Source organism: Anomaloglossus baeobatrachus, chromosome 4, assembly GCF_048569485.1.
Source record: "Anomaloglossus baeobatrachus isolate aAnoBae1 chromosome 4, aAnoBae1.hap1, whole genome shotgun sequence".
Taxonomy (NCBI): domain Eukaryota; kingdom Metazoa; phylum Chordata; class Amphibia; order Anura; family Aromobatidae; genus Anomaloglossus; species Anomaloglossus baeobatrachus.
In genome coordinates, this window is record NC_134356.1 from 62,184,941 (window position 1) to 62,212,682 (window position 27,742).

The 27,742-nt window shown below is 46.3% G+C and overlaps 1 protein-coding gene across 2 annotated transcripts in view; it reads right to left on the reverse strand.

Moving 5' to 3' along the window:
• Positions 1-5,549: 5,549 nt before the first annotated feature.
• MAML1 (mastermind like transcriptional coactivator 1) overlaps positions 5,550-27,742 on the reverse strand; it is a 95,612-nt gene continuing 73,419 nt past the window's right edge. The window contains exons 2-5 of one of the 2 annotated variants that reach the window (XM_075342240.1): positions 11,760-13,172; positions 10,630-10,917; positions 9,607-9,721; positions 5,550-7,160 (exon numbers count right to left, since the gene is read on the reverse strand). In XM_075342240.1, the coding sequence (XP_075198355.1) occupies positions 6,163-7,160; positions 9,607-9,721; positions 10,630-10,917; positions 11,760-13,172 (2,814 nt within the window). In that variant the 3' untranslated portion in view covers positions 5,550-6,162. Of the gene's footprint in view, positions 7,161-9,606; positions 9,722-10,629; positions 10,918-11,759; positions 13,176-27,742 lie in introns of both variants that reach the window. The other variant, XM_075342239.1, reaches the window with a different exon arrangement.

Here is a 27,742-nt window from a genome sequence, read left to right on the forward strand (position 1 = left end):
TACATTTATTTGTTTGTAAAAAGAAAATTTGTGATTTGGTTTCATAAAAAACATGTGGCATATTTTGGTTTCTACAGCTGGTGTGTCTACTGAAGGCTCCAGAACGAGTTGTCTGGGAATCAGTCAGTGAGCTTGTTATGGTGGTCCAATGGAAGAGTTTATTTTCTATTTTTTAAGCTCCACTTAGCTGTTTTAAGACCATAGACCACATCAAAGTGTAAGGAAACAAAAGCCAACATTTTTAAAGGGCATCTGTCAAAAAGTTTTTGCTATATCATTTGAGAGCAGCATGAAGTAGGCAAGGAGATCCTGAATCCAACGATGTATCACTTAGATTAGTGGCAGCAGCTGTTCTGACACAATGAGAATTTTCATAATTAGCCATGTAGCAGAGCTGAAAGAGCTGCCCCCACCCACAACAGGCTCTATAGTGATTGTACAGTGAGGTGTCAATCACTATGCGTGTGACTTTGTAGTCCTGGAATGAGAAGTGTCCTGCTGCTTAAATAAACAAAGGCATCCCTGAATTCTATGTTTTAACCCTTGCAGCATGCTGGCTTTAGATTACATAGCAAAAACCTGCTGACAGCTTCCCTTTAATGAAACAGAATTACAAGAATGATTGATTTTAACCCAAAGTACATGCATTTAATAGAAGAAAGAAAAAAAGAAAAAAAAGTAAAATGGATTGTCTACCTATGTGGACAATTTTTTTTTATAGTTCTGATATTCCTCAAGATTTACAAGAAAGGGCATTGTCCGCTTTCAAAATTCGCCCTATATTTATTGCTGTAAAATAGGAGGTTGTTAAATGGAACCAGCCATGAAATTTATGTTGTGGAAAGCGGGAGAAGCCACCGGAGAGCTGCCTCGGACTAGTCATCCAAGACACAATGTCCCCGGACGATTTTTGTAAATACGTTCTATGAAACGCTGCATCTTGAGTAAATGGATTCCATCCCCCCACCCCCAACGCAAAACCAAGACCCCAGAGGCAGCCATCGCTGTAATAATGAACTTGAGAGCAATCATAGCAGACTGACTGGCCACTTCGGGAGAGACCACTGATGTACAATGTACTTTGTATAAGCCAGTAATGCGTTCAAAAAGGTGTAGACTTTCAAAACAAATGCATAATTTGAGCAAAAATAGAGGAATTGTACGTTTCTCAACAAAATCAGAGCAACGGTGGTAAACTACTGGTGAGTTCATCACGTGTCATCTACAAAAAGGGGAAATATTCCCTTAAATACAAAAAAAAAAGAAAAATTGCCCAATAATGATTGTGTTTCACCCCTCCAGATAACAATGAAGCAATCTCTTGTGTAATCTAGATAAGAATCCAGTCACGTCCACAGACATATAATCCTGGATGAAAATGTTCTTCGTTACCTACACCCCTCATCATAGGCTACTTTCTTAGTAAATTAGGGCTCAGGGCACTGTACACATTAAAAGGGAACTGTACTTTAAAAGGGAATCTGTCAGGTGATTTTGTAGTACAATACTAATGTTATCTTTTAATAGGGCTTAAGGAGACCTTTCAGAATCAGTAACTTTTATTGCTCTACCTTATGCTGATATCTTGTTGTAATTTCCATAGAATTCAGTGTGACTAGTAATTAGCAGGGATGATCGAATACCTCAAATATTCGGCTTCGTGAATATCCGACGAATAGGTCGCCGCTATGTGAATGTTTGATGCGCAATGTAAGTCTATGGGAAGCCCGAATAGTTATTTGGGTTTCCCATAGACTTACATTGCGCATCGAATATTCGCGACTAGTGGCAACCTATTCGCAAAGCCGAATATTTGAGGTATTCGATCATCCCTAGTAATTAGTCAAGCATATGTAAATACAAATTGCACATGCCCTGCTCCCACCTCTCAGTGCTGGCATCAGTGATCTTACATCTAATCTGAATTTGCACTGCTGTCCCCACCATACTCCCTCCCATAGCTCAGCAGTGATAGTGAATGCAGTGGGAGGGGGGCGGCAATGAATAAGTAAATTGTATTTACATACACTTCACTATTGTGCAGGAGACTGAATTCTAAGGAGCTCACAACAAGATAACAGGAAGAGGAAGAGCAATAAATGTTACTGATTCTGGAAGGTCTCTTTAAAGCTGGTGTCACACAACGACGACGACAACGACGTCGCTGCAACGTCACCATATTCTGTGACGTTGCAGCGACCTCAACAGCGACGTCGCTGTGTGTGACACATAACGATCAGACCCCTGCTGCGAAATCGTTGCTCGCTCCTGAATGCTCGAAGTCATTTTTTGATCGCTGCTATCCCGCTGCGCCATGCTGATAAGCTGATAATCCTTGTGTTTGACACCGCAGCAGCGACGCTACGCTACGTCTGAAACCACACAACGACCGTCGACGTCGCTATGATCGCTGCTCCGTCGCTGCTTTTTCTAACATGTTTGACAGCTTACTAACGATCATCTATGGTCGCTGCTACGTCACAGAATATGGTGACGTTGCAGCGACGTCGTTGTCGTCGTCGTTATGTGTGACCCCAGCTTAAGCCCTATTTAAAGATATATTAGTATTGTACTGCAATTAAAACTGCGAAACTCAAGAGTGCAGGCAAATATCAGAATTTTGCTTCTTTTTCTCCACTTATGAGCCACCTCTGTCCCTCCACCCTGTTTCTTAAATGCTCCCATCCACTTTGGTGAACTCAGTCTTGCTCAGGACAAGCACTGAGGTGTCAGGTTACATCTCCATGGAGGGACAGGAGGAATGTGGAGCAGAGTGACAAAACAGAGGGAGACACTATAAAATTGTATGAGTGTAATCTCACCCCAGAGCTGGATTCACAGCTACACTGACCGGTACTGCTATACAATGTCCTCACTGTTTATACTGTTTGTCTTTCTGCTAAGAAATGAAGAGCGGGATTGCCTCTGTGTGTGCTGTGCATGTGAGATAGTCTCCACTCACCAGCTCAGAGTCAACTGAAAAATGAAGAAAGCCTGCAGAGTGGAAAACTGGTGAAAAGGCAGGATACAAGTCATGTTATTTCTCATATAATCACACAGGATGGCTTAATTTGAATTGTCACTTAAAAAGTACAGTTACCCTATAAAGTAGGCTGACCCTGCCGACCATCTTATGTGTATGGGAAAGAAATGCCCGATCCTTTTCTTCCCTGGAGAGATAAGCTGCCGCCAGAAATATCTGCCAGTGGCTTTCTCCAACCTTACTAACAGTTGGCCACCTCACCTTAGGCAATCAGGTCTCTGCTTTTTACAAGGCATTCTGCATGCTCAGGCCCAAACATTACTACGGCAGATATTTACATATTCACCCAAAGGGGTATAAAAAAAATTATATATATTTCAACAACCGGGATGGGGGGGGGGGTGGGGCCGGACTCTAGTGACATTGCAGAAATTCTTACTTAGTTTCTAAAAAGGCACAATGGTGAAGAACCCTGGACTGGTCAAAATCAAGCAAAATTGGGTGACTACTTAAGGTGACAGCTAAAAAAAAAAACAAAAAAAAAAAGAAAAACCGCAAAAAAAAACAAAAAAAAAAAACAAACCCCCCCCCCAGATTATTATCTATATCACCGTCCACAAAACAAAAACAAAAAAATAAAAATGAAAAAACAAAGGAAAAACCCAATAGTTAGCGATGCGGGTTAAGGAAGAGGGGGGCTAAATGGTGAATGATGAGCAAACATATATTAAAAATATATATGAAAGTGTATATTATGGTGGGGTTAGTGAGCGTCCGTGCTACTCTCTGTGCTATGATGGGCAGGACACAATGTGTGGAAATGGTGAACATATAACCGCAGAAAGTCCCATTGTTGCATAGGTTTGTGTACGGGTGTTTTCGTGAGACCCCTGTTGATGATCCAAAAATGGACCCAAATGGACTAATGAGGGCACGTAGCCCTACAATTTCCAGCGGTGGATTCAGTAAAGTCATTCCATGCGCAACTCAAAAAGTCCTTCCATTGCTCATTCTACCAAACTCGCTCTCGCTGTGAAGCCCCTGGCTGCAGCAGAAGCCCTCCCCCGCTACCAGCTCTGCTATGGGAAATCAGAGGAAAATAAATGGGCTCAAATGGGAAAATAAAGGTGTGTTGTGACCGTACTACAAGACGGAATCGCTGACATTAGTAAGTTTTCCTTACTTTTAGGATTCATTATACACATGGGTGCTGCTCCGAACACGGCCAAAGTCTACTAAAGTCACAGTTTGCTGCATGTTGCAAAGGAGCAGCGGGCTGTTTTTAATACTCTATAGTATTTTTTTTTATTTGTAGGTTTTCTATGTACCAGTATTTAATAAAAAAAAAAAAAGAAGGAGATCAAACTAAACCATTAAAACTAATATCTCTAGTAACTGCACGATGAGGACAACTATGGAATAACTTTGTGAAATACTAAGGCCATGTTCCTATATAGCATAAATGCTGCGGGGTTTTTTCTACAACATCTTTCTTGCAAAAAATCTGCTGATATGAAGAAGAGTCCCCCCCCCGCTATAGGCTTGTATGGGAAAGCTGGTGACTTTTTTGTGCGATTTGAAGGCAAATCTTAGCAGAATTTTGCTATTTAATCTGACAGCATCACAAACTCCTCATTCCAGGAATGTGTCACTAATTAGGTTGTGTGCTATAGCAATCAGTGTTTTATCAGTAGGAGATTATCACTAGAGGACTAGGTCTCACGTTCACACCAGTCAGGTTAGTCTGTGTAACCCTGCCCCCATATATTAGCACTCAAAATTATATATATATATATATATATATATATATATACATATATATATATATACATATATATACATATATATATATATACATATATATATATATATATATATACATATATATATATATATATATATACATATATATATATATATATATATACATATATATATATATATATATATATATATATATATATATATATATATATATATATATATATACATACATATATATACACATACATACATACATATATATATATATATATATATATATATATATATATATATATATATATATATATATATATATATATATATATATATATATATATATATATATATATATATACACATACACACATAATATATTTCATTACTGAACCCATATTATATATATATATATATATATATATATATATATATATATATATATATATATATATATATATATATATATATATATATATAAAAATATATTTCAGTACTAGTATATTTTATTACTGAACACATACACATACATACATACATATGGGTTCAGTACTAAAATAAATATACTAGTACTGAAATATATTTATATATAACAGGTGGGGGGGGGCAGCAAAATCATAGTGGGTTATTATTGCATATTTTGGTGCGGACACCACCAGAAAATATCAAGAAGTATAAAAAGCAGAGTGTTTTTGCACATGGTCACATGGCCTCAAGAGTATTTTTAAAGTTTGCATTACACAATGGAGACAAGTTAATGGACCTAAAGTTGGAAATTAATAGACCTAAAAATGAGGGGGGGGGGGGAATCTGCTTACACTGGGGGGTTACAGCGGGGAGCTAGAACAGCCGGAATTCTCTAAAGCTTTTCTTTACGGACAGTGACTACTTCAGATAACATAGTAACATATGAGAGAGCTGCGGATCACCTATCAGGGGTGCGATTTCACAGTGGGGCGAGGTAAAAAGAAATAATGGGGTGCTGTGATGATGTGGCCTCAACCAGCAAGAAACAGTGATGAGATTGAAGCGTTAGCTTACGAGTACAGGACAAACCCAAATAGTAGCATTCATCTGGCTCTCTGCTACTGCGACCCATCACTCCGCACAGTGCTTCTGAAGAATAAGGCATTTGTAGAGCTGGGAAGAAGGGTCCTGCCATCCACCATGACAGAGACAGGCAGTGGTGAGCAGACAGAGCCACATATGCTCCAGGCATGTGTGGCCATCGGGGGTAGGGGAGGAAGCAGCAGGCCATTTTTAGTTCCAGCCTCAGGGGACAACAGTATCTCAATGGCACAGGTTTTTGGTCCAAAAAGAAAAAAAATGTACATTTTAGTTTTTTTCATATTTTGTTTTTATAAAATGCACTAAAATGTTCTCAAAACCAATATAAAACCCCCAGAATCCCAGGCTCGGTATCAATGGTTCCCCAATAACTCATCCAAGTCATTCATCCATTCTTCTGAAGTCCTGTTTTTGAGCAAAGAGTCCAACAAATCGGCATCCCCCGACAAGTTCTGTAACGCGGCATTGCCCGACTGTCCGCCAAATCCAAACGGGAGGTCCTGACCCGACGACCTCACCTGGTAGCTCTGATTACAATGGAGGCCAGCTCGGTTGCCCATTTGCTGGCCCGTGTTCTGGGTGAACGCCGTCAAGTCTGGCACCGCTTGGTTCATCACGGGTAGGACCTGCTGGTTAGCGGCTGGCTGTTGACCGGCAGGATTTGTCCTTTGCTGGGAAGGTATATTTGTCATCATCTGACCAGGGACAGAGCTGCTCAGCGAGTTCATAGGGCGACCAGCTCCGAGGCCAACCTGTGGCAGGCCTTGGCCAAACCCTTGGCTAGAGATCTTGTGGTGATTCTGTTGGAGGTGAAAACCAGGATTTCCCGTACTGAATGCTGCCAAGCCATTATTTCCTTGAGGCTGATTGTTCATGTTTTGCATTTGTTGATGCTGCCAGCCTGGATTTTGCGATGCCATGCCAGCAGGCATTCGGGGCATTTGAGCCTTAGACATAGCATGGTTCATCCCGGCTTTATTATGCTGTGCTGCTAGAGCCGGATTTGCCATGGGGTTTGGTCCATAACCAGCCGGAAGGCCGTTTCCTTGTCCCAGGCTTGGCTGCCTCTGTATCTGAGGCTGTCCGTTGGGCATGTTCCCTTGCGTTGCGTGATTTGGGACCATCTGTGGGAGACCTGATCCCATATTGTACATTCCGCTACGCTGCACATTCTGCATATTGGGGTACTGGGAAACCGCTCGCTCTTGAGGGCTTGCAACAGAAGACAAGGGTGGAACAGCTGCATGGCCCCCCGCCATCTGAAGCATCGGCTGTGACTGGGGGAACATACGTGGGCTCCCTGAAGTCTGATGTGCCATATTGTTCACCCCAGGCATAACTGAGGCAGACCCTACAACAGAAACAGGAGAACCATGGTCAAGGCTTGATTTATTTACAGCAGTGCAGATAAGCTTACCTTCTTCCAAACACACTGAGGAAGACGAGGGGTGCAGAACGCCTCGGCTGGTCATAGACCTGCAATAGCCATCAGCTGAACAGCCATTCCTCCTGCACTTCCCTATACACATGCATGCTCTGTTCAGAAAGTAAGCTGCGGCCAGACACCGAACAAAGAATCAGGCATGTAAAAATTCAACATGTCTGATCCTTTCACTGACCTCTCTCGACAGACAAAGTAGAACCTAATGGCGAGATTGAATGAATGTGCACCTGAATGTGTATGATGGTGTGCAACTCATCTGTTGGTCCATGTTGGGGGGGCAGCCAATGAACCCGCGTCAGGTCCGTGCCGGGGGTGGGGGATCTGGGAGCCGTGAACCCGCGTCCATTCCATGTCTCCGAAGGTGGGGGTGTGGTAAGCTGCAAACCCACGTCTGGTCCATGTGGGGGGGGGGGGGGGGGGGAGACTGACGCCGTGAACCCGCCTCCGGTCCATGTCAGGGGAACTGGGGAGCTGTGAACCCACGTCTGGTCCATGACAAGAGTGGGAGGGGTGGGGTGGGGGTTCATGTCAGGGGAGCGGGGGTGCCTTGAACCCAGGTCTGGTCCATGTCAGGAGGGGGGAATGGATAAGCCGTGAACCCGTGTCCGGTCCATCTCAGGAGGCGGGAGACCATGAACCTGTGTCCGGTCCATGTCAGGGGGGGAAGCCGTGAACCTGCATCCAGTCCATGTCAGTGGGAGGAGGGGGGGGGGGCGATTTTGGGTTAGCCATGAACTCGCGTCCAGTCCATGTCAGGGGGAAAAGCCGTGAACCTGTGCAGTGGGAGGGGGGGCGATTTTGGGTTAGCTGTGAACCCGCGTTGGGTTTATGTCGGGGGGGAAAGCCGTGAACCTGTGTTCGGTCCATGTCGGGGGGGAGGCGGAGGCAATGTACCCGCCGACTGGTCTGTGTCAATGGGGAAGCCATGAACCCACGTCCAGTCTATGTCAATGGGGAAACAGTGACCCGCGTCCGGTCCATGTCAGGGGGGGGGGAGCCATGAACCTTGCGTATGGCCAGTGTTAAGATCAGATTACCTGATAACGCTCAAGCAACATCCAGGAATGACTGCTGAATCTTGAATTCACATTCTATTTTTTGCATGTATTTTCCTCCCCACCCCAAATTCTACCAAATAACCTGACCACAATTCTTCAGGTCATAAAACTCAAAAAGGTGTGTGTGTCACCATTTTCTAAGACACAAAACTTTTATCTTTCGGTTGACAAGTCTTGCACAAGGACTTTTTTTATATTTTATTATTATGTCAAGCTAATGTTTTTTGTTTTTTTTTCTTTTGTGTACAATTTTGGGGTACATATGATATTGGATCAGTTTTTAATGCATTTTGTTGGGAAGGTAGGGCAATGATCCTCAGAATTCTTTGCCATGAGAGGCCACATGGATCACTTGCTTTAAGGGGAATCTGTAACCAGGTTTTTGCTTCCCCATCTGAGAGCAGCATAATGTAGGGGCATAGACCCTGATTCCAGTGATTGAGGTACTTACTGAGCTGTTTGTTGTCATTTTGATAAAATCAATGTTTTCTTTTCTGCAGATCTAGCAGTTATACAGAGCTCTATGCTGGACTACCTGCAGCATGCCAAGTAGTCATGTAATGATAATCTACTGCTGATTAAACAGTGATTTTACCAAAACTACACTAAGCAGCCCAGTAAGTGACATCACTGGAATCAGGGTCTCTGCCCCTACATTATGCTCTCAGATTAGGTGGCAAAAACCTGGTGACAGATTCCCCTTAACTGCTGCAGTCAGAGATTGACAGCAACAATTAATGGCTTAAACTACAGTGAGCTATGGTTGCCGTTTTGTTTGCGCAGCTCCTGGATAGGCGATAACTTGCTCACACACAAACTATCACTCTATGGGACTGCCGGGAAACAGCCAAAAGCTAAACTCTGCCCTCTTTGGCATTCCCATAGACACTGAACATGCGGCGGTGCCCAAGTGGACCATTGCTCCATTACACCAGACCTTGGTTCTTGCAATCATTTGTGATTACAGCGATCAGTGAGTTATCACTTATCCTGTGGCTTCATAAAGAAGTTGTGCCGTAAATGCAAGTTAATATCTAACACGAGCTCTGAAATTTGTGTTACAGCCCCACACACAAGAGCCCTCAGTGAGATAATTACATATTAACGTCTATGGGAGAGTGTTCTGGGCATGCTCTGTGGTCTGTGCAGAGGATATTATGCAGGGAGGGAAAGGAGAAAAGCTATGACCATCAACTATTGTCATCTGATCCGGTGTCATCTGCTGCTCACAGGCGTTACCTTTTCTTTCAAGCATTGCAAACACAGACTGATATATAAAGGTTTAGTGTCCTTACCCTGAAACGGGCCCACTGCCTGCTGTGGATAGGAATTCTGCTGCTGGTCCTGATACTGAGGGGGCGGTCTGGTAAGGTGCCGCTGCAGTTGCTCTTGTTGGTGCCTTTGCTTTTCCTATTAAAAGAAAAAAATTTTTTTAAAGTGGCCATATAGTGCCCCGACGCTGGCGGCTATATTAGCGGCCCCGACGCTGGCGGCTATATTAGCGGCCCCGACGCTGGCGGCTATATTAGCGGCCCCACCGCTGGCGGCTATATTAGCGGCCCCACCGCTGGCGGCTATATTAGCGGCCCCACCGCTGGCGGCTATATTAGCGGCCCCACCGCTGGCGGCTATATTAGCGGCCCCACCGCTGGCGGCTATATTAGCGGCCCCACCGCTGGCGGCTATATTAGCGGCCCCACCGCTGGCGGCTATATTAGCGGCCCCACCGCTGGCGGCTATATTAGCGGCCCCACCGCTGGCGGCTATATTAGCGGCCCCACCGCTGGCGGCTATATTAGCGGCCCCACCGCTGGCGGCTATATTAGCGGCCCCACCGCTGGCGGCTATATTAGCGGCCCCACCGCTGGCGGCTATATTAGCGGCCCCACCGCTGGCGGCTATATTAGCGGCCCCACCGCTGGCGGCTATATTAGCGGCCCCACCGCTGGCGGCTATATTAGCGGCCCCAAGGCTGGCGGATATATAGGGCCCTAACACTTGTAGGTATATGTGGCAATAGAAACAAAATGGCCAGATGGTGGCACAGGCATAAAATAGTGAAGTATTAACTACGTCTTTGGCAGCGTCAAGGTTAAAAAAAAAAATAATAAAATAATTAGAAGCGAGGGTACATATCAATTCACTAACATTATGTTGATCAAAAATATTGGGAGTAGGATCCAGTGATCTGCCATGAAAATCGGGAATATGCTATACCCATCAGCTGCTCCTTAGAGTCATTGGATATTTCTGCAGTAACTTTACGTGTCGCTTCTGTGAAGGTCATTGGCGGTGGCCCCTGTATTAGGTTTTCCTACCTGCTCTGCGAGGAGCTGCTGCTGCTGCCGCTGCCCCAGGAGGTACTGCTGCTTTTGCTGCTCCAGAAGTAGATGCTGCTTCTGCTCTCGCTGTTTTTGCTGCTCCAGGAGAAGCTGCTGTTGCTGCTGCTGTTGCTGCTGCTGCTTTATCAGGGCTTGCTGCTGACTGCTCAGGTAAGTTGCATTGGCATGGTTGCCAGGCATGGACACTGTGGGAGGCTGTGATACCACACCGGGGCCTCCCACAGACACCGGGACACGAGGCACATTGGGCTGAGAATTCTGGTCCTGCAAATTTTCCAAGGAGGAGAAAATACCACATTTTAATGAAAACCCTTTAAAAAGGTGGTCATAAAGATTCAAATACCATCCAAACCTCAGAATTAGATCTAATGTGTATCCTGACTTCTTCCCACTGGCAAGTATAAGGAAAAAAAAAAAAAAAAGATTGGGCATATTGTCAACACACCCAATACTTTGTTCCGACAAGAAATTAGCCATCACCATTGGCCAATCGTTAATGTGCGTATTTATTCTCCATCTCATGTTTCGCTTATGCTTCTTCAGGGAATAGAGATATCCTGAAGAAGTGTGGCGAAACGCATTTTGAAAAGCAAGGTGGTCAATACGCGGCATTACCTGCACCATGAAAGTCCTTGGTCTCTATACAGTGTTAGCAATCACTACTGTTTGACATCATGCATGATATGGTCAACAAATCCCACCAAATCTGGCTGGATGTGCCAGTGATCCGCAGACAAATATGCGACAATTGGCCAAATTTCATCCCAACAAACATTCATGGATGGCTAAGCCAGGCATGCATTCTTGATGGAAGGAAAGGAATAAATTGCTGGCTGATAACCCCAACTATGGCTTCCCACCTACGAACCTACAAACTAGTATGGGGCATATTAGAATCCAACATGCTCGATACTTGTTATCCCGCCCCAAACATCTCCCCATGAGGTGGTCAGGACAACCCCATTCATGTAAGGTGCTCAACCAGTTGGGCAGAAATCTGATGAATATAGTCACCTTGTGTCTACGACCAGTTTAATGTCAAAGTGCCACGGAGAGGGATCGGCCATGTTGGATCTGCCCAAACGATAATGTGACTTGGCACTTACCTGCCCATGTGATACTAATGGCCTGTAAGGAATTCCAGCTTTTTGCTTCATAAATATTCGGCTCTGTTCCTCAGTCATAGGAGGCAGCTGCTGTGCCGCCTGCTGCCGCAGATACGATATCATTACATTCTTGTTCGGATTTTGGGCTACAAGCCCTGGACCGCAGTCAGCCTCATAATGCGAGAGGGGTAAGGTGTTGCCATAGTCCAGCATGGCATTGGGACCTGCAGACTGGTTGGGATTTAGACTGTTTGGGGGTTTATGACTGATCATGGTGACGTGGTTTGGCTGTATGTAGGAGCCACCACCACGCGGGGAGTTTTTGTTCATGTTGGGCATCATCAGTTTCTGGTTATTAAACTCTTGCTGGTACACAGATGGGCTGGTGGGTTTATCCATGCTAAAGGGAACGCCGAGAGGACTCTGAGAAGATCCGGACTGCGGCCAGTTGGTCATTGGATTCGGCGGATGAACCTGCGGTGCCTGTTTGCTTTGCAGCATCTGGTCCCTCTTTTGCTTGGCCGCCATCTGCTGAAGTTGATGTGCCGAGGACATCTCTTTGGTAGCACCAGCCCCCTGTCCGCTCAATAATACATTGGTTAAAGGTCTCTGCACATTTTGTGACTGGTTTGAAGGTTGCAATGATGGCTGGTTGGGTGATTCGGTCACAGTCTGAGAAGACTGCTGAAACACAGTCTGGGAACCACCTACCACGGGAGATGAACTGCTAGTAGGCACTGTAGGAGTCGCACCAAAAGGCCCGCACGAGGACGACCTTACTTGAGGCGATCCGAGGGAATCCTGCTCAAAATTGGCGGGAGAAAACTCTGTTTTGATGTGAATATCTTGCGGCAATGGGGTCTCCGTGGCAGAATTTGAGGCATCGTTGTCCTTTTTGTCTTCAAAGTCATCACTGAAAAGATCATTCATGTCCTCATCGGGGACAGATTTGTTGAGTTCCTCGATGAGTTCTTTCCATTCCTGCTCATTCAGGTTTAGGTCGGGCATCAAGTTATTTTGAGACATTGACCCGCCAACTCCAGAGAGCATGCACGGCAAGTCATCCACCGGCTCCTGCTTCATTTCTTTGCCAAGGCAAAGAGGGAAATCATCCACGTCTCCGTTGCCGTTCAGCTGCAAACCTGTGTCCGGAAGACACTTCTTATTGACGCCGTCCAGTCCAATCGAATGGCTGCCGTTTAACTGCAGGGAATCTCCACTCGGAGGCTTGCTGTCCAGTTGGTGCAAGGGAGAAACTGGAGGCATCCCGTTAGACGATCCGATCACCCCCGATAGTCCGTCATCGTGTCTCAGCTTTTTCGACACTGAGAAGATATCTCCGTATCCGTTCTGTTGCTCCCCGTTTTGAGGCGACGCGGCACTGTCCAGCTTTCTTTTCACGGTTTCATGAAGCTGCTGGAAAAAAATGGGAAAAATAAAACTCAGTTATGTTCACGAGTGGTCGGGAGCAGAAAAGGCATCTGATAAAACTGGTCATGAGAACATCGGGCAAAATCTGCCTGCGGTCAGTGAACTGGGAAGACTCATAGGCCAAGTGCGAATAGGTCTAATGTGTCCTACAGCAAAGGGTTCGCTACTATGTAGGCGTTTCCATCAATATTAAGCAAATTAGGACCGGGGAGATATCAACTATGGTAGACAACCATGGAGTGTCTACAGAGTGTGTATGGGGATCCTTGGCATATGGATGTAAGGAGCAATGTCTCCAAATCACGGACCGCAGGCAGAGAACTAAGCAACCACAAGGAATTGAAACTGAGGATATTAGAATATTGCAGATCATATGGAATATAGGTCAAGAACGGCATCCAAGCACGGCATGGATAGGGGCGGATGCCTGACCATGTGCCACAAAAAAAGGTTTCAAAACGAATGGAGACAGCCAAATCATTCCCCACATTGACACCATCACACCAGGCAACAGCAGTAGAAGCAAACTGGTATATCAGAGAAGACGCCTTGCCATGGTTGATGGGCTCCCATGAAATGGCTGACTTATACGTTACGTGCCTTCATTTTCATACAAACTGTCTCTTCAGGGAGGAAGGAGACAAACTCTAGCGCCACCTATTGGAAGTAGCAATCCTAAAAGTCAAAAGGGACCCTTTAACGAGCCTTTTCATATGATTTCGGATTTATACCAGATCAGAACCTCAATTTCCAGACGCTGCGTTTCAGGGTGATTGCTCCTCGTCAGTGCAAAGTACGAGATATGATCTGTCTTTTTGACTGGTTTGTCAGTCTCCACAAGGAGAAAGGTTTTCCCCTTAGACCCCCACTATAGCTTCTCATACAGCCAGATCAAATCTCATTCCTTGCACTGACGAGGGGCAACGATCCCAAAACACTGTCTACAGATTAGGATTTATGCCAGATCAGAACCTCAAGTCATATGACAAGGCTTGTTAAAGGGTCACTTTTGACTTTTAGGATTGCTACTTCCAATAGGTGGCACTAGAGTTTGTCTGTTCAGGGAGGAAGGAGACTATTTACTTATTTCACAGAGGAGCATTGCAGCTATAAGTCTCCTCACTGGCAGCCAGATTGGTTTGTCAGTCTCCGCAGGTAGAAAAGTTTTCATTTTTATAAGTATATCCCATGGAGTAGTAATGCAGCTCAAATGTCATATTCAATGCTTTCATATACCCTTAGCATTTACAGTGTGCGGCTGTATTCTTTGCAATGTATCAGGTGGATAAGCCATACAATACTACAATGGAAATAATCCTTTTAAGTGCTTCCATAAATTATTACAGATCTGATGAGGCTGGAGTGTCTGAAAATCCACTTCAGAATAGCAGAACAATTCAGTGTAGTTATGAAGTGAAAGATCGAGGAGTCCCAAATGCATTAAATTTCCACTCTCCCACCCTGACTGCCTGCTGCAGCTTGTACTGATCAATGTGAGATCTCAGCAGGGAGGAGGGACACTGAGGAGCCGTCACCCAGGAGGGCGGAGATGGAGATAAATTTTCATAAAAGATTATACGGCCAATCTGACATGGATTTTCAAAGTGAATACACCGTCTGCATCAGTTCTAAGATCTATTTAGTGATGTATATAGTTTAGGGACAAATCCTTTTTTAGTATTAATATAGGTTGTCTCTCGCATGCAAGAATCAGATCACAAGTGTGGAGAAGAGGGCAACATTGATTTTTCGCATTACACTCATCAGGTGAGGCCTTATAAGAGCTGCAATACATCCAGAAATGTCCCCAAAAAATAAAATTAATAATAAATATAATATATAAATATTCAAGATATATATTTTTGACAGCAAAGACTTTGGTTCTGGTCCAATGTGCGCCAGTGTAACCAGCACCAATGCTGCACTCATAAGCTGTGTTGTTGTAATTCCCAGAGCCGGACACCAGGGGGCGGTATACGTTCCCATACCGCGAGTTCACAGCCGTATAAAACAGAAGCTCCACTCAAAGTGTCAGCCAAATAAATTCCTCTGTGGTTATGGTGACCTTTTCGGAGAAGCGTGCAGTCCCAGCCGGAGCATTCCTACTCCTAGAGACTTATTAAAACAACTTGCTTCCCTCTGACGGCTTCTACCATATAGGTCACAAAGATAAAGCGCAGGCATTGCGTATAGAAAGCGGATACGACCCCCCCAATACTATAGGAAGGGCCGAAAACCCCATAGTACTTCCAACAGTGGAGACTTTGTAACCATTACACCCAGTCCAGGCAGCTTTACATTATCTGCGCTGGCACATTGTAGCAAAACATCACAGCAATACAAGACATGATGCCGGTGCATTGAGCTCCATAGGATTACCTACACCCAACACATTCTGGCAAAACATCAGCTACGAGAAGTAATGACTTATTCCATGGAAGCAAACAGGCAACTTTTCAATTCACTGACACCAAGCAGAGATCTTGAAAAAGATTACTAGTACACAGCCCCCCCAGCATGGTAGTGCCCGCTCATCCCTAGTTATGAGTACCGAGCACCCGAGCATGGTAGTGCCCGCTCATCACTAGCTACGAGTACTGAGCACCCGAGCATGGTAGTGCCCGCTCATCACTAGCTACGAGTACTGAGCACCCGAGCATGGTAGTGCCCGCTCATCACTAGCTACGAGTACTGAGCACCTGAGCATGGTAGTGCCCGCTCATCACTAGTTACGAGTACCGAGCACCCGAGCATGGTAGTGCTCACTCATTACTAGATACGAGTACCAAGCCCCCGAGCATGGTAGTGCCCGCTCATCACTAGCTACGAGTACTGAGCACCTGAGCATGGTAGTGCCCGCTCATCACTAGTTACGAGTACTGAGCACATGAGCATGGTAGTGCCCGCTCATCACTAGCTATGAGTACTGAGCACCTGAGCATGGTAGTGCTCACTCATCACTAGTTACCAGTACTGAGCACCTGAGCATGGTAGTGCCCGCTCATCACTAGCTACGAGTACTGAGCACCCGAGCATGGTAGTGCTCACTCATCACTAGCTACGAGTACTGAGCACCCGAGCATGGTAGTGCTCACTCATCACTAGCTACGAGTACTGAGCACCCGAGCATGGTAGTGCTCACTCATCACTAGCTATGAGTACTGAGCACCCGAGCATGGTAGTGCTCACTCATCACTAGCTATGAGTACTGAGCACCTGAGCATGGTAGTGCCCACTCATCACTAGCTACGAGTACTGAGCACCCGAGCATGGTAGTGCCCACTCATCACTAGCTATGAGTACTGAGCACCCGAGCATGGTAGTGCTCACTCATCACTAGCTATGAGTACTGAGCACCCGAGCATGGTAGTGCTCACTCATCACTAGTTACGAGTTCTGAGCACCCGAGCATGGTAGTGCCCGCTCATCACTAGTTACGAGTACTGAGCACCCGAGCATGGTAGTGCTCACTCATCACTAGCTACGAGTACTGAGCACCCGAGCATGGTAGTGCTCACTCATCACTAGCTATGAGTACTGAGCACCCGAGCATGGTAGTGCTCACTCATCACTAGCTATGAGTACTGAGCACCCGAGCATGGTAGTGCCCACTCATCACTAGCTATGAGTACTGAGCACCCGAGCATGGTAGTGCCCACTCATCACTAGCTATGAGTACTGAGCACCCGAGCATGGTAGTGCTCACTCATCACTAGCTATGAGTACTGAGCACCCGAGCATGGTAGTGCCCGCTCATCACTAGTTACGAGTTCTGAGCACCCGAGCATGGTAGTGCCCGCTCATCACTAGTTACGAGTACTGAGCACCCGAGCATGGTAGTGCCCGCTCATCACTAGCTATGAGTACTGAGCACCTGAGCATGGTAGTGCTCACTCATCACTAGCTATGAGTACTGAGCACCTGAGCATGGTAGTGCCCACTCATCACTAGCTATGAGTACTGAGCACCCGAGCATGGTAGTGCTCACTCATCACTAGCTATGAGTACTGAGCACCCGAGCATGGTAGTGCTTGCTCATCACTAGTCAGAACACTCGTTCTCTCTTAGACTGGGGCTATCGTAGTGCTATGGATGTGAATGGGGTTGCTTTGCAGCATGTACACTATTGTACACGTACACCTGCACCCTCAGGAAGGCAATCCCACTCAGTTTTCGTCTATTGGATGCAGCAGCCACAGCAAGTAACATTATACATACATACATACATACATACATACATACATACATACATACACAAACACACACACCACATCACCCGTGGACAGCACATTGCCCCAGATAACGAGCTGCGGGCACACGCCTGCTGTATAGAGACGGAATGATCCTATGAATGAATGTGTGGGCCCCACACACTGTGCTATCTCGTGTGAACGAGCCCCGATAGACCTGTGCACAGGCGCAGAGGGCTGCGTTTATGGGCAGATAATGGGGTGCAATCTGCTGCTGACACGTTTATTTTTATGCCGGCATAAACTATCCAATCAAGTGTTTTCTGTATTTAATTACTTTTTTGGGAGTGGGAAAACCCAGATTTTTCAAGAGGAATCCCCTTTGTGAACGCTGCTTTTGTGTGTGTGGGCTTTTTTTGTTTTTGTTTTTTTAAGGATTCCCCTCCTTCTCCCTCCAGAAGTGCTCTAAGAGTTAAGAGAAATCTGCCTCCAAGAAGTGACCTCAGTTTTGTTTTTTTTCTTAATGGCAAGGTTTTAAAAACCTTGTTGTAGGATAAAAAAAAACCCAACCACTTTAAAATAGATTTTTTTTTGGAGTGGCCCAGATTCAAAAGCTTTTATTTAAAAAAACAAAAAAAATCCTGTGTGAAACTGGCTAATTATTAACTTGAGTACCAGGCGCTACCTGTAGAGGTTTTAGTAAACCTGTGTCTCTATACTCCCCCATATCCATTAGCTCTGGATAACTCTGTGCACCACTACTAACTGGCAGCTTTCTGTGTACACTGTGCATAGGCAGAAAGTGGCCAATCAGTGGTGTGTGTGCGGGGATATACAGAGCTCCACATTCAGAGCGCTGTTAGAGCTGCCCAAAACAGTGATTGTATGAAAACTACACTAGGCAGCTCAGTAAGTGACATCCCTGGAATCAGGATCTCTGCCCCTACATTATGCTGCTCTCAGATGGGCGAGTAAACACTTGGGGCCACAAAGTATTACACAGAATTTTTACTTTAAACGCATGGAGAACGATCCTTTCAATGTCCCGTTGGATATTTTCGTCCCCACAGATGTCAATGATCGGTAGGCTGAAGCCATCAGATGATTATTCTACAAAGTGGCGGAAATCAAATATACGCATTTGAGAAGGCGGTAAATACTATTATCACTATATGGCAGCATTAGTAATATGATGATTCAGACACAGATTTTGCCTGCAGTTTTGAGATCTCATATTCGGGCACAGGTGAATGATGTATGGAGCCGCCTCCTAGGTTTGTCCGTCTGTCTGGAGTCAGCACAACGCCCGCCCATTATATGTGAGGTACGGCAGTATCAGCTCCGTCTGCCTGGGAGTAAGACGGGTGAGACGTACACCCACACGAAACCTGCAGCAGGGGCTGACACACGGGACGCCTGTTCTCATGGATGACACAGAAGAGCTATTTTAACAAAAAAATACAGGGGTTGTCCAATATGGGGTAGTTTGTTTTTTGTTTTGTTTTTTTACCTCTTTACTCCAATGCATTTTTGTCATTCGGATTCATTAACTTTTTGCCCCATTTGCCTTCCATAGCCTCTGTGCTGGACAACATATTACTGGTTGTAGGAGTTAACTGAGGCTCCATCAGTGAGCGCGCTGAAGGTCGAACTTTGTAACCCTCATCTTTTTGGGAGCCCCTCTCAGCTGATTGATGAGCACAGACCACATCAAAGTTGAACGTGCATGCAGATGCAACGGAGTAACCGTTATTTGGCCCGTCCACAGCTCTTTATCACACGCATTCTGCAATCTGTAATACGCGGTCGACAGCCTTTATGAGAGAGGTCAGTTTAGATGGGTCGATTTTAGTCCATTACAGAGACCTGATCGGTGCTCGCTTACTGATCTGTAACACGGGATGATTAATACAGATCAGAACAAACAGCATCAAGGTATCCGCAGCACATGGCCTGTTTACACTGGGCGATGAATACTGATGACAACATATAGCATCAAGGTATCAGCAGCACACGGCCTGTTTACACTGGGCGATGAATACTGATGACAACATATAGCATCAAGGTATCAGCAGCACACGGCCTGTTTACACTGCGTTATTACTGAGGACAACATATAGCATCAAGGTATCACCCAGTGTAAACAGACCATGTGCTGCCGATACCTTGATGCTATATGTTGTCCTCAGTATCGGCAGCACTCAGCATGTTTACACTAGGCGAGGAATACTGATGACAACATATAGCATCAAGGTATCGGCAGCACACGGCCTTTTTACACTATTATTTATTTATTTATAGAGCACCATTGATTCCATGGTGCTGTACATGAGGCCAGGCCAGGAATACGAATGACAACATGTAGCATTAAAGTATCGTCAGAACATGGTCTGTTTACACTAGGCGAGGAATACTAACATATAGCATCAAGGGATCGGCAGCACATGGTCTGTTTACACTAGGTGATACCTTGATGCTATATGTGGTCATCAGTATCAGCAGCACATGTCCTGTTTACACTAGGCCAGGAATACGGATGACAACATATAGCATCAAGGTATCGGCAGCACATGGCCTGTTTACACTGGGCCATGTGCGGCTGATTGTTTTTGTGCAGCCATAACGTTCTGATCACCCGCCAAAACACAATAATGAGATGTCTTAGGAGCATGAAATGCTGCCTAGGACAGGAGCAGCCATTGTCCTTCTGATCCTACAGACTAGTGTTACATATACGCAGAATGGAAAACCTGCTGCAGGATAAAAGAGAACTGCAATTGTGGAGAAGGAGGAAGCCAGTGGGCCACAAAAGCCGCCAGCTGCCCACCCCCGCCATAATGGCTTAACAAAGACTATATTACAGTGCTGGCTAGAAAGCTAAGGAAGCCCCCCCGCCCCCATAGGCCATCAGGAGCCACAGAGGAAATAAAAGCAAAAGTAGTAATGACAGATCAATGGAAGGTAATAACCACTTGCGAAGTCCCATGATGGGAGTAGTGAAGACATAAGATGGGGTCTGTCTAGTAAACAGTGACCGTGCATAATCAGGCTGGAGGCCGGCGCTCGCTCCCCAGACCTGGGAGGGGTGGTTGGGAAAGTCTGGATGGAGGAACGTCTCCCTCAGGCATGTGGAGACTAGTATCTCACACAAGACAATCCAGCTACTCGGTTACAGCCGAAGTTCTCAAATTACAGAGCAAACACGGCCAACCGCGCCACCCCGAGCTCTGTACTGTGAAAAGTCAGCGGCCATCACCGCTGCATACCATGGCGGGGTAACGTATGAATCTACATGTAGGGGGGCCACGGAGACCGTACGCATCATCCAACTGGACCATACACGCTTAGATGTGCAGATTAACGAGCGCCGGTCGGCTACATAGGTTGATCGGCGCTCGCTTACTGGCCTCTTTATGGTATGTTCACACGGCTTTCCTCGTTTGTTGAGTGACCACCAAAAAGTTTCCGAAGACTATAATTGGCAACGATTCAAGTGAATGGGAGATAAACTTTAGTACTTGGCAGCGGTCTCCAAGCCGTAGAGAGTAACCTTGAGGTATATTTCCATGGTGATGTCAAATCATCATTGAGGAGTCCCAGGAGATCAGAAGCCAACGGCACAATCCATTCGATATCCAAAACGTCCTTTATTTAATCCAAACAGTGCGTTAGAAAGCGGTGAGAGCCGGGTGCAGGCCCCCAGGGGACAACGGCCGTTTCGCACCTCCTAGTGCTTCCATGGGTCCCGAAACGGCCGTCGTCCCCTGGGGGCCTGCACCCGGCTCTCTCCCCGCTGTTTAATGCACTTCTTGGATTAAATAAAGCACGTTTTGGATATCGAATGGATTGTGCCGTTGTCTTCTGATCTCCTGGGACTCGTATTTGGAATTTTCCCTCTTCAACGTGCACCCATGACCAGTGTGGATAAAGACCCGAGCATTACCTACTCCTTCACTACACTATTTCAAGGTATAAACGCGGTGGTGCAGAACCGCATCTGTTTTTGTCATCAAATCATCATTGACCCCAATGCTGCAAAATTAAGGAAAAACAGCAACAATTTGCCTTGATTTTCCAGTAACAGACCACCGGCTCGATCGCTCCGTGTGACCATACTCCAATAAGAACGTAGTGAAAATCACCATCCACGCAACACAAGTCCAACTTCAAACGCAACGTCTGATTTTATTGGGGGAAATGAGCAGCGGTCTGCACAAGGGTGCGCGCACGCTGTACAAAACTGCACCCACCTACCCCATCAGGGGCATGATTTTGAGAAACCACCCAACTAATGTCAGATAAATCCACCAATATTGACTGGATAAGTTGACAGTCTAAGGTTCAATGTGTGGGACCCTTCCAGAAAGATGGGGGGGAGGGGGGGGGGGGCAGAAAGATCCACTACATCTCATTACAGAGTCCTGTTCTTTTGTGCTCCTTGAGATAAGCCAATGCCAGAGACGTCTGGCAGTGGCTTTCTCTCTCATAGAATACACTAAGTGAGCGATCCTATGTATGTATGGGAAAGACGGCCTAGATAGATGCTGGCCAAACAGAGGCAGGGGCAGGGGCAGAGGCAGGGGCAGAGGAAGGGGCAGAGGAAGGGGCAGAGGAAGGGGCAGAGGCAGAGGAAGGGGCAGGGGCAGAGGAAGGGGCAGAGGAAGGGGCAGAGGAAGGGGCAGAGGAAGGGGCAGAGGCAGGGGCAGAGGCAGGGGCAGAGGCAGGGGCAGAGGCAGGGGCAGAGGCAGGGGCAGAGGCAGGGGCAGAGGCAGAGGAAGGGGCAGAGGAAGGGGCAGAGGCAGGGGCATCCATCAGATCTTCAGATTCTGCTCTCGTCACTTGCTCTAATGTCTTGTTTATGAGGGCCGTTCCTGAATGTGGATTTGCAAGGATGTCCATAGTTCACGTCGGGGCATCATAAAAAGGTGTTGCCATGATGGGACAACCTCAGCGTTAGAGATGTGACGTTGCTGTATGTTTTAAGCCCATTAACCCAACTTCAATAGGTGAGGCCAATGTGTATGGGGACCCAGGGAAATAGCTATCCAGTGTGTCCATATTTCGGACTGTTTCCCGAAAGTAAGATGCCGCAAATCATGTCTTGTAACTGCTTTCTCATGAAGAACGTAGGAGCGAGATGGTTGCCGGTTGAATGATTGTGTGTGGCGACTTTAAAGGCCTTGTGCACGCTGCGGTTTTTTATGCAGTTTTGGTGCAGTTTGGCGCACAACTCTGCTTGCCTGTCCTTATGCCAGCAAAGTCAATGAGAACTCTGAAGTGCTGCGCACACTGTTTTTTTCTTTGCAGTTTTGGATGCAGAAAAAAAAAAAATCTGCAGCCTGTCAGTGATTGGTGCGTTTTTTTGCAGGTTTTTTTTAGTCCTTCCAGCCAATGGTTGCACAAAACACATGGCACAAAAACACATGCGTTTTATGCCACATGGTGCAGAAAGCTTTTGCAACATAAAACTCATCATGCGCACAGGGCCTAAGTGATGAAGCGATGGCTCAGGAGAAACGTGGCTCTTGGGGCCCCTGTAACTCCAGTGGCATCATGGAGAATACAGGACTTCAACTTATTGCAGCAAAAACGAGGGGCAGCTTTTCTGTCACTTTTGATCAAGGCGGCCCAATAAGATAGGACCCCGAACAATCCCAACATTTCCTGGAGTGTTTTCCATCTCTACGATCCCAGCAGACTGCAGCGCTGCCCCAACGAACCCTGATCCACGAGCACCACCTTACTACACAGGAAATATCAACAGGAAGGAGTCGCGCACCGGGCTGGACGGCACGGAAACTTTCCTGCTGGTGAAAAGCTAAAAGCATTTCAAAAGTCAAATTTTAGAAGGATAAAAGTGGTCGGTGGCACACGGTCCTCTAGCCATGGACACTACATAAATGTGGACCAAACTGGACACTAGATGATCAAAAACGGTCTTGGGGTTGACCGCGATGTCCAAGAGAAATAGGGTGGATTCCTACATGGCCGATTCTTAGTCCTCATTGCGGGTAAGATGCCACCAGAGAGGTCTGGACGTCACTTCGTCCCATCAGAACGTTTGGTACTCATGTAATTCCATATTAAAAGGGAACCTGTCACCAATTTTTTTACTATTAAACCAAACGTGTCACCTTCTGCAGCTCCTGGGCTGCATTCTATGAAGATGCACCTTGTTGCTGACCCCCCCTTGTAGACCCCAAGAATAACTTTATAAAATCCCACCGTGTTGTATGCTAATGAGCTGTGTTGGCCAGATGGGCGGGCTCTATTTCGGTTCCTGTCCCTACTTGTCGCCTTATTCGCCTTCCTCCTTCGCCGTCATCATCCCATGCTGCTGTCCAAGTCTCACGGAGGCGCAGTTCTCTCTGCCCCTGTCGCGGGCAGAGCATAAAACAGTTTACCTTGCGCGCGCCGGTGATGTTTCTGTGCAGGTGCGAGATCATGGGCGAGTACGAGGATGACGCTGCTGTCATGCACAGCGCCGACCATGATCTCCTGCCTACGCAGCTACATCACCGATACGCGTGAGGTAAACTGTTTTTAAACTCGGCCCGCGATAGGGGTAGAGAGAACTGCGCCTGCGCGAGACTTTGACAGCAGCGTGGGATGATGACGGCGGCGCCATCCTTGTCAATCATGACAGGGAGGAAGGCGAACAAGGCGACAAGGAGGGACAGGAGCTCGAAATAGAGCCCGCCCATCTGGCCAACACAGCTCATTAGCATACAACAAGGTGGGATTTTATAAAGTTCTTTTTGGGGTCTGCGGGGGGGGGGGGTCAACAAGGTGCACCTTCATAGAATGCAGCCCAGGAGCTGCAGAAGGTGACACTTTTGGTTTAATAGTCAAAACACTGGTGACCGGTTCCCTTTAAGTCGTCATGGGATGGCTCTACCGGATATCGGCTGAGCTAATTTGCAGTGGGGAAAAAAAGTTATTAAAAAACGGAGTCTGTCCATGAAAAATGACTGATCAAACTAACCACGGGTGCTCGGCGCACCCTTAGCTAGGCCTGTCGGTTCAGTGCACCTTCCACCTACTTGTTTTCGGTCTCCATCCTTCCTGGTAAAGTCAAAGCTGTCAATCAAGTAAAAGGAAGAGGGGGGGGGAATCAAGTAAAAGGAAGGGGGGAGGTGGGAGAAATCGAAACAAGAAGGTGGGCAAGTGAATCAAACTGTGCTCCTACCAAGCCCAGGCGTTCATGTCATGGTCATTTCGAGCACACAAAACTCCCTTTAAAAAGGGAAAACTCCTAGAAAAATGGATACAGTGCAGTAACAAGTGGAACGATGTTAAAGGTAATTTGGTTTTTAGATGACCTCTGTGAAACTTTACTAATAATCCACAGCCATGTAACATCACTGAGGCCAAACCTATGGTGGAAAGCTCCATGTTTTGAAGACTGGACTTTAAGGTGGTGTTTATGTACAAACTCCCTTTCCTTTTCCAAATCTCCCCAATACCTAGACGTGCTCGCAGCTGCGGACTCTGCCTTTGACGTGTTAATATGCCCCTATTTACAAGCAAAAAACAGCTCATCTTGTCCTTACCACCACTACACGCTGTGAATACAATCAGATACTTGACATAGCCTGAAGATAGTTCTCCGGAGGCCACAAGACGTAGCAGGCATGTCACGGGATGTACTTCTGTTAACAATGGGGGCAGTTACTGGTCAGTCTTAAAAAACAGAAGCTACATTATGGTGGAGATCACCATCAGCTTATATTTACAGATGGGGGAATAGTCCGAGCGAGCGATGAGCAAGCTACGAGAGCCTTCAGCCTCTGCTACTCCTGACTCACCCCAAGAAACCCAATCTGGTCTGCAAACCAGAAGAACTGGTTTCTCCAGTAGGCGAAAAGAAAAGATCTGGGTTTGGCTTTCAGCAGTGAAATCAGTAAAAGGTGTAATTCAGTAGACAGCTGCCTATGACGATAAGACTATTACCCTGCACCGATCCGGACGTGCAGAAATCTATATACCAACCCCCCCACCCCACTGCACCGTGACTCCAAAGTGGACATCATGCACCCAGTGAAGGTCCAGTCGCCTTATTTTGACCATGGAGCCAATATTACTACGAGAAAATTTCTGATGATTATTTCCAATAGTGACTGGGCCTGCAGAGCCAGAGGCTTGACGATACCAACGCTATTATCAGCTCAACAAGCAGCCGAGGACTCACATTTAGCGGAAATATTTTGCAGCATAGAGAACCGCCGGCTCCCTGCACCGCAACAGCTATAAAGACAGACAGCAAACTAGAGGTCAGCAGCGGATGACGGCATGTCCATTGTGAGCGGCACATGACGTGTCAACAGAGCAGGAAGGAGATGATGCTCACCTTGGGAGCGGAGGAAGACAATTTTTTTTTATCTATATTATTTTTTTTTTTTTTTTTTTTTTTTTTTTAAATGTTGGAGAAGAGTGCCATGTCTGGAAGACAATACTACAGAATAGAGATCAGGGCAGGGGAGATTATTCCAAAGGTCTGTACCTCTTGCCAACATGTGCACAAAATGACAGAAATTCACATATTTATCATGCACAGGTATCTTGTTGTTGGGCGGCATTTCATTTTGTGGCCAAAAAAAAATTGTGGCTTAAAATTTCCCTAGAGGGCAAAAACTTTTCTATGAAAGAAACCTTAGCATACAGATCAGGTCTAAAGTTGACCAAACACACTGACCATCCAACATGTGTTGGGGCCTACCGACCCTCTGACCATCCAACATGTATGGGGGGGCCTATCCAACCTCTGACCATTCAACATGTATGGGGGGGGCCTATCCAACCTCTGACCATCCAACCTGTATGGGGGGGCCTATCCAACCTCTGACCATCCAACCTGTATGGGGGGGGCCTATCCAACCTCTGACCATCCAACCTGTATGGGGGGGCCTATCCAACCTCTGACCATCCAACCTGTATGGGGGGGCCTATCCAACATGTATGGGGGGGGCCTATCAACCCTCTAACCATCCAACATTTATGGGGGCCTATCAACCCCACGACCATCCAGCATGTATGGAGGCCTATCAACCCTCTAACCATCCAACATGTATGGGGGCCTATCAACCCTCTGACCATCCAACATGTATGGTGGCCTATCAACCCTCTGACCATCCAACATGTATGGGGGCCTATCAACCCTCTGAAAATCCAACATGTATAGGGGCCTATCAACCCTCTGAAAATCCAACATGTATAGGGGCCTACCGACCCTGTGACCATCCAACATGTATGGGGGTCTAGCAACCCTCTGACCATCCAACATGTATGGGGGCCTACAGACCCTGTGACTATCAACTCTCTGACTGATTAGGTCTGGGGAGCATTTTGAAATTCAACATGTCCAATCCCTTTGGACAACTGCTACACATTTTAAGCAGGCCATACACGAGACAGTCACTGGCCGAACCAACTGTCTCTCTCGACCAGCGCTATCAGAGGATCAGGTGCTTTTGTTGATTTGGAGTAAAAATACCAGAAACCTTATGGACACCACTAAAACTCAGTGGTGTTGGTCAGGAATGGTTTGACAACAGATCTGTTATCTAATGGATAGAAGCCACTTCATGAGTGTGAATAGAGCCTAATACAGCATAGTACAGACCTACAAGCCTTGATGGCATCATGTGTAAGCAACAAAGCTCCATGAGGCCACTGTATCTGTTCTGACACTATTGGATGCCATGGCTTTTCATGTTACTCTCACGTCTCTTCTGGACAAGCTTTAGGATATAAAGAGTCCCATGCAGTTTGGGTTTTGTATTTTCTTGATTTGTCAAGTATCAAAATACACAGTTTATTCTCCTAAACCTTTTGCCCTTCCACAATTTCGTAAGACGCTGACATGACTCTGCCAGAGCTACCTACATGGTTACCCTAATGGATAACCTTGCCTCTTCACTTTTCTAGGCTACATCGGAGATTCACAAGTCAAACCTCTTCACCAGCGGATCTTCTAATGTGTATACAAGCCTCAATGTTCCATAGTTGTTGAAGAGAAGAATTGGGTATTTGAATGCAAATTGGCGAATCCTTCATTTCCTCGCACCTGATGGACCTCTACATGAGGCGTCTGGCAGCAGCCTACTCCACTCATAGTGAACACAACTGGTCGGTGGAGCATTCATGTAGATAGTGGAGTTGGGAGAGTAGTCAGCCAAAAGTTCATTCAGCCAACGGCAAGGGCCCCTTTACTACATGGACTCGGGACTTGGTCTTTCCTTAGGCTCCAGTTGTGACACTTGCTTTTGTTATTTATGTTGACTTCCTCCTTTGCTGCCTCCCACCAGCCATATCCTTCCTCCCAAGAAGGGGCCGAGAGAAGTGACTTTCATGGTTTAATTC